This window comes from Bos indicus x Bos taurus, chromosome 26 (genome assembly GCF_003369695.1).
Source record: "Bos indicus x Bos taurus breed Angus x Brahman F1 hybrid chromosome 26, Bos_hybrid_MaternalHap_v2.0, whole genome shotgun sequence".
In the NCBI taxonomy this organism is placed as follows: Eukaryota; Metazoa; Chordata; class Mammalia; order Artiodactyla; family Bovidae; genus Bos; species Bos indicus x Bos taurus.
The window spans coordinates 33,341,022-33,356,232 of NC_040101.1; the positions used below are offsets into that span (position 1 = coordinate 33,341,022).

At 43.5% G+C, this 15,211-nt stretch overlaps 1 protein-coding gene and 1 long non-coding RNA gene across 12 annotated transcripts in view; one reads left to right on the plus strand and one right to left on the minus strand.

The window, feature by feature from the left end:
- The window catches only part of LCOR (ligand dependent nuclear receptor corepressor), a 133,542-nt gene extending 130,082 nt beyond the window's left edge, over positions 1-3,460 (minus strand). The window contains exons 1-3 of one of the 11 annotated variants that reach the window (XM_027528608.1): positions 3,322-3,409; positions 2,217-2,290; positions 1,853-1,917 (exon numbers count right to left, since the gene is read on the minus strand). In XM_027528608.1, coding sequence (XP_027384409.1) covers positions 1,853-1,898 — 46 coding nt within the window. In that variant the 5' untranslated portion in view covers positions 1,899-1,917; positions 2,217-2,290; positions 3,322-3,409. Of the gene's footprint in view, positions 1-1,852; positions 1,918-2,216; positions 2,291-2,576; positions 2,782-3,317 lie in introns of those variants that run through there. The other 10 variants (XM_027528607.1, XM_027528609.1, XM_027528610.1 and 7 more) reach the window with 10 other exon arrangements.
- Positions 3,461-3,506: 46 nt separating this feature from the next.
- On the plus strand, positions 3,507-14,909 carry LOC113884485. The gene is made up of 2 exons (XR_003508884.1): positions 3,507-3,944; positions 13,955-14,909. It is a non-coding gene; the product is annotated as an uncharacterized LOC113884485 (long non-coding RNA).
- The last annotated feature ends 302 nt before the right edge of the window (positions 14,910-15,211 follow it).

Consider the following 15,211-nt stretch of genomic DNA (forward strand, 5'->3'; position numbering starts at 1 on the left):
TATCAAGGATGAGGAACAGCCAAGCAATGAGTTACATCATATCACGCAGCACAGAGAACCTTGATCTTCCCAGAATGGAAGCTCTTTCTAGTCCCTGAGGACTCAATAATCAACTGGCTACCAAATATCCATCTTGATCATCATCACTGTCTGAACCGGCTAACTCCAATTCAACTAAAACTTATAACGGAAACACCAACACCTCCACTTCCACCTCCACAGTCATGACCCTCACCTCTTTCCCAAAAAAAAGGTGGGGGGGAGTATTAAATTTTGGAAATGAGTGAGAATTCACTTGTAATCCAAAGACTGCTATAAATTAAATACCATTTAGAAAGCAATGACCCTAAAGTATTAAGATAACCAGTCAAGAGAATCAAATAGAGGATTAACTGTTCAGAACCAATCCCATTAAAATAAAAGAGGAATTACTACATTTGCTAGTGACAGAGTTGCCTTTGGGACTGTATATAAATAAAGATCACTGCCACCTCTCTTGCATGTAGAAAGTTAACGCTACAATTTACATAGAACTGTCTTCTTAAAGAACAAAATTACATACAATAAAAGAGAAAATATGAGACCCAACTGATTTTAATTGGGATACTATCAACTATGTATTACTCCTCAGATTAAAATACTGATCTGCACTCTGGACTCTATAATCTCCTGAACTTTACTACCTTGAAAGTGGAGATTTAGAGTTAAAAAAATGCTTTTAAGGAAACTGATAACCAGATTAAAATCCTCCCTCAAAAAATGAATCTAAAATTTGATATTCAACTCAGGTATTTACACAAGGATTTTATTAGGGAGAAAAATAAAAACACTTTGTCAAGCAGCAGTAACTCACCACTAAGACTAAGCAATGACTGATAAAAAAAAGTGGGGGGGGGGGGCCCTGAAACAAGAGGGAAGAACTCTAAGCAAACAATAAGATAAACAACCATCTAAACCAAAGCAACAGTAATTTAAGAAATCTATACGGTTATAATTATCAATTTCATTATCTTTTAAAAACTAAAAAGTCCCTCTGAAAAAAAGTCATTAAAAAAGTGAAAGAAATAAAAGGACTAAAAATTCTTCAAAATAATATAAGGATTCTGTATTAACTCACAATTCTGAAAACTCATTAATTTCATGTTTCTCAAAACCTCTACATGCCTTATAAGGTCTCTCATATGACAGTTACAAATAATACATTATTTTAAAAGTGCTAAAGCTGATGTTACATTTTAGGAAATGTAAGACAGACTTCAAAGAATAAAACCAGCAGAGACAGAGCAGAGTAAATGATAACTGATAACCAAAAGGCTGATTCCTGAAGGACAGAGCTTGGATTAGTAGGAAGGAAATTTTAAAATATAGCCACAACACAAATTACGCCAAAAAATGGATTTATACCGTTACTACTCACAAAAGTATGTTTTAAAATGTCACTTTTAACCTGTGGACAACCAAAGTGATACCAGATACCTTAGAGCATTGTTGCCTATATTAATTTTGATTACAGTCTAAATCCTAAACAAAATTCACATACATTTTCATAATGAAACGCCGTAAATATGGAAAGGTTTATGTTCTCTAACTAAAAGTTACCTTATTTTTCACTTGTTTAAAGTTTCAGTTTTGTTTTTCAATCTATTACAGAAAATATCCCTTGCGGGACGTTGTAAAGGGCATACCCTCCTGTCAAGCCAGAAAGCTCAAACACAAAGACACTGAGCTAACCAAGTGCTGTAATTCTTCCAAACTGAGCTTCTCCACACCCCCCTCTACCCTTCCCCCCAACAGATATGTCTATTAAATCAGTGTCTGTTCTCCCCCTCGCACAACAAAGAGAACTTCTCACCGCATGAAATTGCCGCTGAATGGACACCAGAAAGCAGGATTTGCATAATTCCTTCCAACGAAACCCTGTCGGGAAGGAGGGGATGAGGGGCCCAAGCGAACGGACAGAATCTCCTAGATTCTGTTGGGAAGACCAAGATTATTCCCCACGGTGGGGTGGGGAGGGGTGGGGGGTTCGAATTCTGGGTCTCCCCGAGGACTGGGCGTGGGGGACGGAGAACGACGAGACAGCATTTCCCCACACATCAGCAGCACCGAAGCAAAGATGGGGAAATAACAATGCTGGGGGACAGGAGAGTCAGACACTGGACGCACTGGGGCTAGGGGGCGGCGGGCGGAGCGGAGACACCACACGGGCCACTTACTTTTTGGAGGGGGGTTAAATATATGAGTTAAGCCCTTATGGTCCCGCCGGCCGCCGCACAGAGGGAAACGGGACCTTGGGAGAGAAAAACAGACAAAACACACAGTGTGAGAGGCGCTGCTCCGCCGCCCGGCCCCTCCCGGGGCGACCCCGTCCACGTTCCCTCTGCCCGCGGGGAAAAAGCCACCCGAGGCGGCCCAAGGTCCGGGAGGCGGGCGGCGGACAAGGCGCTCGGCCAAGCGGCGGCTGCGGAAAATCTCCCAGGAGCGGACAAGACCACTGCTCGGGTTTCCCGGTCGCACCCGGTTCCATCCCCCTTCCACCCGCTGCGCACACACCAAACAGAAATACACACACACACCGACCCGAGCGTCGAGGATTAACTCCCCGGCCGCTGCCGCCGCCGCCCGCAGAGGAAGTGCAGCCGCTGCCCCCCGCGGCCATGACACCCCACTTGGCTCGGTCAGGCGGACCCGGGGCCTGTGACAGCTCCGGTTCCCTCCGCCCCCATCTCCACCTCACGCTTCGCACACGCCCGAGCGCCGGGCGCCCGCCCGCCCGCCGCCCGTGCACGCGGGGACAGGGGCGCGCGCCGCTGCCGCGCGTGGGGGAGGGGCTGCGTGGGACGCCGAAGGCGCCGGCCAGAGCGGAGCAGGAGGCCGAGCCGCGGCCCAGCACGCCCCCGGCTCCAGCGGTCGGCTTTGCGGAACCAGCGGCTGCGCCGCTCCCGCTCCAGTGGCAGCGGCGCGGGGCGAGTCTCCACAATAAGCCGGCGGCGGCGCCGGGCCGCCGGGCAGGGATGGAGGGAGGGAGGGAGGGAGAGGATAGGAGGGGCACGCGCTCCCGCCCGAGAGCCCGCCCCGGGAAGGGCGCGCGAAGGGGAGGGGCCGGAGCGCGCGCTCGGGCCCGAGCCGGGAGAGCCCGCCCGGAGGTCGCGCGCGCCCGCACTCCGGGGGGTGGGGGAGGGGGACGCCCAAGCCGAAGAGGGCGGGCGGGCCGGAGCAGCAATTGCTCTGTCCCGGCTCCCTCCCTCCTTCCCTCCTCCGGGGCGGCCGGCAGCGGGGCGGCCCAAGGGCCGAAGGCTGCCGGGAGAGGGTCTCACCTACACAGTGAATGAGCTTGTGGCGCCACGAGTCCAGTTCTTGCCGAAAGCCGCGTCTCTCAACGGAGCATTGCTGCCGCCTACACACCCTCGCCATCTTCTGCCGCCCGCCCGGCCCTGCCTCCGCCGCGGCCCCGCGCACGCCCAGCCGCGTCGCCCGGGGCCGCGCACGCACCCGCGGCCCGGGCGTCGCGCCTCCCGCCGGGGGCGGCGCGGGGGCAGGGCCGGCCTCACCTCGCGGTGGCCCCGACGTGGACCCGGGGGCGGCTTGGGCGCGCGCCCTTCCCGCACACAGCGCCGCGCGGCAGTTTCTGCGGTGCTTGCTTCTCGGCCGTCTCCGGCTTCCCACGTCCGGAGCTCGGCCCCACGGGCCTCGCGCCGCAGCCGCGCTGTCCCCCAAGGCCACGGCTGTCCCTGCTTTTCCCTTCCCGGTGCTTTTTGTTTCTTAAATCATCCCTGTTTATCATTTTCAACCTGCCTGTGGCCCGACACCAACTGTTGCAAGTTCTGTGTAACTGCTTCTCTGAACTTCTAGGTCGAAACTGTTCCTCCGAGGAGCCTAAGAAGCTGAGTTAAGAATAAATGCCCGGATGCCCGTGGAGGCACTGAGCCCAAAAGTTTCCAAAGGTGAGAAGCATGCATTTTATTAGGTTATTGAAAAGCAGACGGCATTCGTAAACCCAGTAAAAAAATTGAAATCGACCGTCCTAAATTTTGAAAACTATCAGCAAGGCAGATCACGGGCAAAATTCTAAAGTTGGCGTATTCAGAATCTCTCCTGTGTTGTATGGAAGGGATTTTTAAAAATTGTGCTAAAGTGAGACTATTTCGAAAGAAGACAACGATAATTAAAGCAGAGTGTTGGGAAATGGCTTAATATTTAAGGAAAGGACTCGAAGAGAAATATTTTCGATGGCAAAGGGGATTTTCAGGTGAAAACCTGGAATAATTAAAGCACCCTGTTGAGCGCACAACCTATGCCACTTAAACGCAGTGCTGATCTTAATTGCTGAACTGTTAATTAGGGAGAAAGAGAAAAAAGATGAAAAGGGAAGGAAAAGTGCAGGGGCAGGAGGAGGGGGAGCAGAATGCAAAACCAAAAGGAAAAACAGTAAAGATCCCCTTTACCAATAGGCCCAGTACCCTAGGATTCGGGCCTCTTCCCTACTTTTGCAGTTTAAGATTAAGGATGGTGCATTCCTACTTTTAGATATTTAAATTTAAGTTTGAAGACTTGATTTTAATTACTGTAGAAGGTAACACAAAGTCGTTAAATACTTGACTTCAAGGATCCCATTGGTGTATTGATTTTTACCTTTTCAAAGGCTTTGGTCCTGATTCTCTGAACCAGGCACTTGTGGAGTGGTGTGTCCAAAGAGCTGGACTGGGCGGGCCTCTTGAGGAGGAGGGGTTTGAAATGTATGAGTAGAAAGGTACTTTCAGCACCCCCAAGTTTAAAACCATTGATTTTCCCACAATTCTCGAAAGTCCAGAATACTTCATTGACTTCAAAGTACGTCAACAGAACATGAACAAACTATTACCTCAGGACGTATTCTGTGTACATGAAACTATTCTGAGTCATGAGGGAACAAGACAAATGCAAGATAAAAGAGCTGTGGACAGCCGTCTTGAACGTGTGATGGCAAGACACCTTGTATCGCCCACCTGAAACTTCCTGTCTTCACCGCTAGGTGGTGGATTTGTCTTCTGTAGCTTTTAACCAAGTTTCTATGGTTTCTGGAAGTATGTTTCAAAGTTTCAAATAAATGAACAACATGCAACTCTAAAATGAGTTAATAATTAATATATTTTCCAATTACCCCATATAAGTTGTTTAAAAATCATCAAGTCAAGGCTATTACTTTCGCAACACAATCTCTTTAAGAGCCTGACGTACAAATTTAAGAGAATCCTAGCGACTTCAGAGATCAACTCAAATATGAGATACAGATTCTGTAATTTGAGGTATGAAGTTGGAAGCACAAATGAGTAACAGTTACTCCTCAGTCCCCCCCAACCCTTGGCAACAACTAATTTACTTTCTGTCTCTATGGATTTTCTTACTGTAGATATTTCACATAAATGGACTCATACAAATTGTGGTATTCTGTGACTGGTTGCTTTGACTGAACATAGTATTTTCAAGGTTCATTCATGATGGAACAGTTATCAGTATCTATTTCCTTTTTATTGCCAAATAATATTTCATCCTATGGCTATACTATTTTTTTCTATCCATTCCAGTTGATGGATATTTTTATTGTTTTCACTTTGGAGGTATTATAGATAATGCTCCTATGAATATTTGTGCACAAACTTTCGTACAGACTTATGTTTTTATGTTTATTTTATATATGAATATGTATGGGAATTCCCTGGTGGTCCAGCTGTTAGAGCTTGGTGCTTTCACTGCTTGAATCTGGGTTCGATCCCTGGTCAGGGAACTAGGATCCCACAAGTTGTACAGCATGACCATAAATAAATAAAAATATGTATTTTGCTTGGAGAAATATCAATTACCTCAGATATGCAGATGACACACCGTTATGTCAGAAAGTGGAGAACTAAAGAGCCTCTTGATGAAAGCAAAAGAGGAGAGTGAAAAAGTTGGCTTAAAGCTCAGCATTCAGAAAACGAAGATCATGGCATCTGGTCCCATCACTTTATGGCAAATAGATGGAGAAACAGTGTCAGACTTTATTTTCTTGGGCTCCAAAATCACTGCAGATGGTGACTGCATCCATGAAATAAAAAGATGCTTACTCCTTGGAAGAAAAGTTATGACCAGCCTTCAGTTCAGTTCAGTTGCTCAGTTGTGTCCGACTCTTTGCAACCCCATAAATCACAGCACGCCAGGCCTCCCTGTCCATCACCAACTCCCAGAATTTACCTAAACTCATGTCCATTGAGTCGGTGATGCCATCCAGCCATCTCATCTCTGTCGTCCCCTTTTCCTCCTGCCCCCAATCCCTCCCAGCATCAGGGTCTTTTCCAATGAACTCTTTACATGAGGTGGCCAAAGTATTGGAGTTTCAGCTTCAGCATCAGTCCTTCCAATGAACATTGAGGACTAATTTCCTTTAGGATGGACTGGTTGGATCTCCTTGCAGTCCAAGAGACTCTCAAGAGTCTTCTCCAACACCACAGTTCAAAAGCATCAATTCTTTGGTGCTCAGCTTTCTTCACAGTCCAGCTCTCACATCCATACATGACTACTGGAAAAACCACAGCCTTGACTAGACAGACCTTTGTTGGCAAAGTACTGTCTCTGCTTTTTAATATGCTATCTAGGTTGGTCATAACTTTCCTTCTAAGGAGTAAGCGTCTTTTAATTTCATGGCTGTAATCACCATCTGCAGTGATTTTGGAGCCCCCCAAAAAGTAAAGTCAGTCACTGTTTCCACTGTTTCCCCATATATTCCCCATGAAGTAATGGGACCAGATGCCATAATCTTAGTTTTCTGAATGTTGAGTTTTAAGCCAACTTTTTCCCTCTCCTCTTTCACTTTCATCAACAGGCTTTTTAGTTCCTCTTCATTTTGTGCCATAAGGGTGGTGTCATCAGCATATCTGAGGCTATTGATATTTCTCCTGGCAATCTTGATTCCAGCTTGTGCTTCTTCCAGCCCAGCGTTTCTCATGATGTACTCCGCATATAAGTTAAATAAGCAGGGTGACAATATACAGCCTTGATGTACTCCTTTTCCTATTTGGAACCAGTCTGTTGTTCCATGTCCAGTTCTAACTGTTGCTTCCTGACCTGCATATAGATTTCTCAAGAGGCAGATCAGGTGGTCTGGTATTCCCATCTCTTTCAGAATTTTCCACAGTTTATTGTGATCCACACAGCGATCAATGCAAAGAAATAGAGGAAAACAACAGAATGGGAAAGACTAGAGATCTCTTCAAGAAAATTAGAGATACCAAGGGAACATTTCATGCAAAGATGGGCTCGACAAAGGACAGAAATGGTATGGACCTAAAAGAAGCAGAAGATATTAAGAAGAGGTGATAAGAATACACAGAAGAACTGTACAAAAAAGATCTTCACGACCAAGATAATCACGATGGTGTGATCACTGACCTAGAGCCAGACATCCTGGAATGTGAAGTCAAGTGGACCTTAGAAAGCATCACTATGAACGAAGCTAGTGGAGGTGATGGAATTCCAGTTGAGCTATTTCAAATCCTGGAAGATGATGCCGTCAAAGTGCTGCAGTCCATATGCCAGCAAATTTGGAAAACTCAACAGTGGCCACAGGACTGGAAAAGGTCAGTTTTCATTCCAATCCCAAAGAAAGGCAATGCCAATGAATGCTCAAACTACCGCACAATTGCACTCATCTCACACGCTAGTAAAGTAATGCTCAAAATTCTCCAAGCCAGGCTTCAGCAATATGTGAACCATGAATCTCCAGATGTTCAAGCTGGTTTTAGAAAAGGCAGAGGAACCAGAGATCAAATTGCCAACATCTGCTGGATCATGGAAAAAGCAAGAGAGTTCCAGAAAAACACGTATTTCTGCTTTATTGACTATGACCAACCTAGACAGCATATTAAAAAGCAGAGACATTACTTTGTCAACAAAGGTCCATCTAGTCAAGGCTGTGGTTTTTCCAGTAGTCATGTATGGATGTAAGAGTTGGACTATAAAGAAAGCTGAGGGCTGAAGAATTGATGCTTTTGAACTGTGGTGTTGAAGAAGACTCTTGAGAGTCTCTTGGACTGCAAGGAGATCCAACCAGTCCATCCTAAAGGAAATTAGTCCTCAATGTTCATTGGAAGGACTGATGTTGAAATTCCAATACTTTGGCCACCTGATGCAAAGACCTGACTCATTGGAAAAGACCCTGATGCTGGGAAAGACTGAAGGCAGGAGGAGAAGGGGACAATAGAGGATGAGATGGTTAGATGGCATCACCGACTCAATGACATGAGTTTGAGTAAACTCCAAGAATTGGTGATGGACAGGGAGGCCTGGTGTGCTGCAGTCCATGGGGTTGCAAAGAGTCGGACATGACTGAGCGACTGAACTGAACTGATTTTGAAATAATCTGAAGTTAAATAGAAGTTGTAAGAACTCCCATATCCTTTTTATTTAGATTCCTTAATTGTTGATATCTTGCCATATCTGCTTTCTCTCTCTTACTCTCTGTATCTTTATATATGGTCTTGTTTTGGTTGAGTCTTTTTCGGAACAATCTTAGAAATCTATAGGCTTGATACCCTATCAGCCCTAAACATCCAGTGTGTATATCCACAAAGCAAAGGTGCTGTCCTTCATAACCATTGCATAACCTTCCAAGTCAGGAAAGCAACATTGATACAACCCAAACTCCATTAAAATGTCACTCTCTGTGCCAACAATATGTTTTTTCCTTTTCTGATCCAAAATACCATGCAGGAAATTATGTTGAATTTAATTGTCATGTATTTTAGTCTCCTTGAATCTGGAACAATTTCTCAGTCTTGCCTTATTTTTCATGACCTTGACAGTTTTAAAAAGAACAGGCTTTTCATTCCATAGGATGACCCTCAACTAGATCCCTTGTGGTTTCTCATGACTAGACTCAGGCCATACATTTGACAAGAGAACCACAGAAATGAGGCAGCACTTTTCTTTACACCTTTCTGGGGACTCATGATGTCATGATATCAACTGTGATAAGAGCTTTACTCATCTGGTCAAGTGATCTTCTCTACCATAAAAATCACATTATTCCCTTTATACATGGTAAATGTTTTGCAAAGAGATATTCTGAGATTATGCTAATATTCTGTTCCTCACTTCACCTACCAGTCTTAACATCCATTAATTCCTGCCTGAATCACTTATCACAATGATGATCAAATGGTGATTTTCTTACTCCACCATTTCTTCTGTATTTGCTAGCTAACATTCTAATGTAAAGAAGAGTTTTCCTTTCTATTTATTCATTCATTCATTTACTTATTTATTTCCAAATGGATTCATAGATTCCTGTCTCATTCAGTGGGTTGTAACGTTTTGCTCTAGTTATTTGTTTTCTTGCTCAAAGGCCCCATATTTGGCCAGTGGGAGTCCCCTTAGGCTGACGTTTTGTCCTGATGGCATATCCCCATCATTCTATAAAAACTTCCTTACTTTCTGATTCAACTCAGCTGTTATAGGTTCATTTTGTATTTTCCCTGCCTCCACTCTGGAATCAGAAATCAAGATCTGGGTTCTCAGTGTGTTTCCTGCTATGGAGGTATCCTGGCATCTAGGTTCTTTCAAGCTGTAAGAGCTAAGAAATATCTATTTCTACATCTATCACTAAATATATTTTAAAATTGTGAGTTTGTACTGATGCAGTAGATTCCAGTCCAGCATCTCTGAGTACTTGTAAGCGTTTTCCTGCTCTAGATTTGTAAATCCCCCCTTTGACAGTGAAACTAGGTTCCCATTTTTTTAATATATATGTCAACTTCAATATATGTATAATTATTTGCTTGATCCCCTCTGTATTTAACAATCCCCTGACTATACTGGCTGCCTTTCTGGCCTGCTGCCTCTGCCACTCCTTATCCAGAGCTTCATCTATCTGGCTACCAACCAAATGTCATGTCCTTGGTACACTACTCTCCCCACATTGAATGGCATACATTCTTTACCATTCCAACCAAAATTCCAGAAGGAGCACAAAGAAATCTTCCCAAATTTATAAAGAAGAATAAAGAAGATCTATGTATAATTATGATGTCGATTTTTTTAAAAGTCTGTTAGATGTGGAGATGTGGAGCATAGATCCTCCTTTGAAGAAGAACTCACTGCCCAGCTGCTGGGAGGGCAGCCACTATACAGCCTCCAGCTCTCAGCTGCTTCAGGGTCAGCCTCACCTGCTGGGAACTGTCTTGCCCAAGGTCACATCCTTCCAGGGCTGCAAGGATGGTGACTGAGGGCAAGTGGACTCTAAAAGACTGGCCATTTCAGCCTGATGCAGGACACTCTGTCGATTCATAGTGTTTGTTCCAGAGTGCTTCACTGGATTGCCTGTGGCATTATAAACCTGTATCAGCCTGTGATTATCAACTTGCTTTATCAACCTGCAATTACTTTCTCTGGCCAGTTCTGTTTCCTTCCCTTTCACAGATGCTAATCTTTAATAAAACTTTTGCGTCCCAAGGTCCACCTTACCTTCTGCTTCCAGACTATCTGAGGTGTGACAAGGAGAGATTCACTCTGCTAGGGTGGTGCTAGCACTACTGTGGTACCCCACTCCAGTACTCCTGCCTGGAAAATCCCATGAACAGAGGAGCCTGGAAGGCTGCAGTCCATGGGTTCACTGAGGGTCAGACAGGACTGAGCAACTTCACTTTCACTTTTCACTTTCATGCATTGGAGAAGGAAATGGCAACCCACTCCAGTGTTCTTGCCTGGAGAATCCCAGGGACGGGGGAGCCTGGTGGGCTGCCATCTATGGGGTCACATAGAGTCGGACACAACTGAAGTGACTTAGCAGTAGCAGCATAGGAAGAGGGAGATCTTGGAGAATAACGTCTGTGTGGCTTTGGTGTGGGATAACTTTGTAAATCAGACCTGCCAAAGACATTATATATCTATAATACATCAGAATTAACAGTCTACAAAGGACATCATATATACAGGCTTATTCCACGAATTTAACAGATACTTGACAGACTGGGAGAAGATGTTTGCAACATCTAAAGGATTGATGTCTAAAATATACAGGGAAATATTTCTATTCAAATATAGGTAACCTGATGGGAAATGGAAAAGAGCTTAAATGGGAAATCCAAAGGTATGAACACCATATGGCCCACAGGTGTATGAAGAAATACCAGGTTTCCCTAGTAATCACAGAAACACAAAATAAAACTATGAAACTATGGGATGAATCTAAAAGTTGTCAGTGTTGTTGAGAAATAGGAGCCCTTAGGTGAGAGTGTGAATGGGTGCAGCTACCCTGAGTAAACTGGCCATACCGGTAGATCTGTGTAGATCCCATGAGCCAGGGTCTTAAAGCCTGGGACAAGAATTTAAATTCAAGTAGTCTATTTCAGGGGGCTTCCCAGATGGTGCTAGTAGTAAACAACCTGGCTGCCAACACAAAAGACGAGATGCAGATTCGATCCCTGGGTCGGGGAAGATCCCCTGGAGGAGGACATGGCAACCCACTCCAGTGTTCTTGCCTGAAGAATCCCATGGACAGAGGAGCCTGGTGAACTACATTCCATTGGGTTGCAAAGAGACACGACCGAAGCAACTAATCACGCACACAGTCTATTTCAGAGATGATTCCAAGAAACATCAATATGGAGTGGGGAAGTGAAACAAGAATAAGGAACCAATTAAGGATACATTCTTAAATTCCTACTGTGGGTAACTGAAATAAATCTCTCTGGGGAAGTCTAAGACAGTGCCTCAGATGAACCACCTGAAAGATGAGATAGGGAGCTGGAGTACTTACACATAAGCCCTTTAATCATTGGTTGAGAGCTGTTCAGAGTTCAGGGGAAGGATTAATTTCCCGGACTTCTGCTTGCACTGTCCATCGGCAGAGCAGGCTCCAGGAGCCAGAGAACGCCCTCAGATACAGAAATGCAGGTGCTGGTAAATGGAAGTCTTGAGCAGCTATATACCAAAATGATAAGGTTCAAGGGCATAGGAGTGGGGCATTAAAGGACTACCTGCTACACCGGGTAATGCTGCTCCATTCTGGCTCTCAGAATGTGGGCATGTGTGGTGAAGCCACTAATGTTAAGTGGGAATTTAAGTTTCTGAAGTATTTTCCCAAATGACAATAGAATTGACTAAGATATAAGCAGTTTCAAGAGGATGTAGGGATAAACCTTAAATATCTTCAGCATTGTTTTTTACTTATTTTAAGGAGTGAATGAACCCTTTTTCCCCCTTAAGCCCTTGGGATCACATCTTATGCTGAATTACAGTTACCTGCTGCTAAGTCGCTTCAGTCGTGTCCAACTCTGTGCAACCGCAGAGACGGCAGCCCACCAGGCTTCCCCGTCCCTGGGATTCTCCAGGCAAGAACACTGGAGTGGGTTGCCATTTCCTTCTCCAAAGCATGAAAGTAAAAAGTATAGTATTATGTTCATCTGCTCTTCAAAAAAAAAAAAAAAAAGAAACAAGAAACAGTTCACTATTGTCTTTGTTAGGTAGTTGTAAGAAAAAAGAATCACCAGAAAGAAGTTATTTATAAGTAAATAGCACAAGAAGGTTGTTTCCATGGAAAATTTGTTACAATTTTTAAAGCCTAGAAAGGTATAAAATACAACTGAATTAGGCTAAATGACAGAGAAGGCAATGGCACCCCACTCCAGGACGGAGGAGCCTGGTGGGCTGCAGTCCATGGGGTCGCTAAGAGTCGGACACGACTGAGCAACTTCACTTTCACTTTTCACTTAACCATTCTAGTTTGTTTTCATTTAATTTTTTGAAAGATTGGTTATTCAGAGCCTGCTATATACCAGCTACCCAAGCAATTGGATGACTTGTTTTGGTCAATGAACTGTGAATAGAGGTGATGCGAATAACTCCCAGACCAGGTCATTTTCATGGGTCTGAAGATGCAGATGCCAGAGTCATTAGAGGTTTATTTAAATCAACTTCAAGGATGGAAGGCAGAACAGATAGATAGAGCTGAGCATAGAATTTATATCTGCTCACTCCTTAAACAATGGTCTTTCAATGCTGGCCTGTAGGAGTGTGATATGATATGATATTTGATATAATATGATTGATGCATGTACACATGTCAGTCATGTCCCACTCTTTGCAACCCCACGGACTGTAATCCACCAGGCTCCTCTATCCATGGGATTTTCCAGGCAAGAACTGGCGTGGATTGATGTTTCCTTCTCCAGGGATCTTCCCAACCCAGGGACCAAACCCACACCTCTTGTGTCTCCTGCATTGCAGGTGGATTCTTTGCTACTGAGCCACCAGGGAAGCCTCATAATGTGATTGATATATATGATATAAAACTAGATTATCAAAAAGAGTAGTTTCAAGATTTCCCTGGCAGTCTAGTGGTTAAGACTCTGCTTCCACTGCAGAGGACTTCCCTGGCAGTCCAATGGTTAAGACTCTATGCTTCCACTGCAGGGAACACGGGTTCTGTCCCTGGTCAGGAAACTAAGATCCCAAATGCTGTACGGTGGGGCCAAAAAAAGAGTACTTCATTGTGGATGACTCTTACTCATGTTCCTTGTAGGAATACAGTAATTATTACTGCAAAAAGACAATTCAGAGATCTTAAGTACCTATCAACAAGATAAAAAAAATCAGAGTAACTTACATGAATTTGTGGAATAATGAAGGGAGCTACGTTATTATAATGATAGAAGACTAATAGTCCTCAAAATTTATTGAGTGAGGACTCTAAGCTAAGTCCTGAGCTAAGCACTTTACCTGCCTTGTTTCATTTAATACTTAAAATAATTCTACAAGTTAAGTATTTTTTAAATATATATATTTTATTGAAGTATAGTTGACTTGCAATGATTCAGGTGTACAGCAAGGTGATTCAGTTATACATACACACTTGTATTATTTTTAAAATTATTTTCCATTACAGGTTTTTACAAGATACTGACTATATTTCCCTGTATTTTTTTCTTTTTATCTTATTTAGAAACAGGGGAAACAAAACACTGATGTGAGAGCTGAGCCATAAAGAAAGCTAAACACCAAAGAACTGATGCTTTCAAAATGTGGTGCTGGAGAAGACTCTGCAGCGTCCTTGGACAGCAAGATCAAACCAGTCAATCCTAAAGGAAATCAACCCTGAATATTCATTGGAAGGACCGATACTAAGCTGAAACTCCAATACTTTGGCCGCTGAACTCATTGGAAAAGATTCTGATGCTGGGAAAGATTAAGGGCAAGAGGAGAAGGGGGTGACAGGAGGAGATGGTTGGATGGCATCACAAACTCAACGGACATGAGTTTGAGCAAACTCCGGGAGATGGCGAAGGACAGGGAAGCCTGGCATTCGTGGGTCACAAAGAGTTGGACGCGACTTAGTGACTGAACAATAACAACCTTACTCAAAATTCACACAAAACAGATAGATGAAGCAACTTAAACTTGAGATTCAATAATTTCATCCTTATTTTTTCCACTGTGGTACATCACAGATCAAGGTAAATGCTAGCCTGGTTTTTGTATGTATTAAAAGAGAGTGGTCAAACTTCCCTTTTACCTAGTTGCTATAAATTAAACATTGTGCTATTGACATTTAACAAATACTTATCCACTAACTCTTTGAAGTTTTTACATCATTTTATGGAATTTCTGTGTCATCAGAGCGTTGAAGTTCTTGGGCTGACTAATAGCAGTTATTTTTGAAAAATGACAAAAGCATTAGAATATATCTAATAATTCTACTAACCAATTTCCACTCTTTTTCAAAAATAAATTTCTATCACTATTCTTTTATTTAGGATTCCTCCCTGAAATGCCTTTTCAAAAGTTTGAGCACTTACGTTTATCACTAAAACCTGTGTTATGCTGAATGACTTCTATGATTACATATGCTATGACTCTTATTATTTTGCCTGAAACACAGATCTATGATTTCTTCTCAAGCATTGTCTTATTGATCCAATAACAGTTCTCCCCATATCAACTGAAAGAAGTAACAAATTCCCAGGCACACCGTATGGAAGACTTGAAGTAGGGTAGGTGCAGTGAAACATAAAACAAAGAACAGTTCATCTATTCATGGGACGGATGACATTTCATATTCAGAAGAAAGAGAATAAGTACACTAAATTGATGAATGACATCTCAATCTTTTTCTCACATTTATTCTTTAAAAAAGAAAACTATTTCCACAAGTTGCTTGCAGTTGATGTCACCTTAGCACAAAAAATTTCCCCCTTACAGC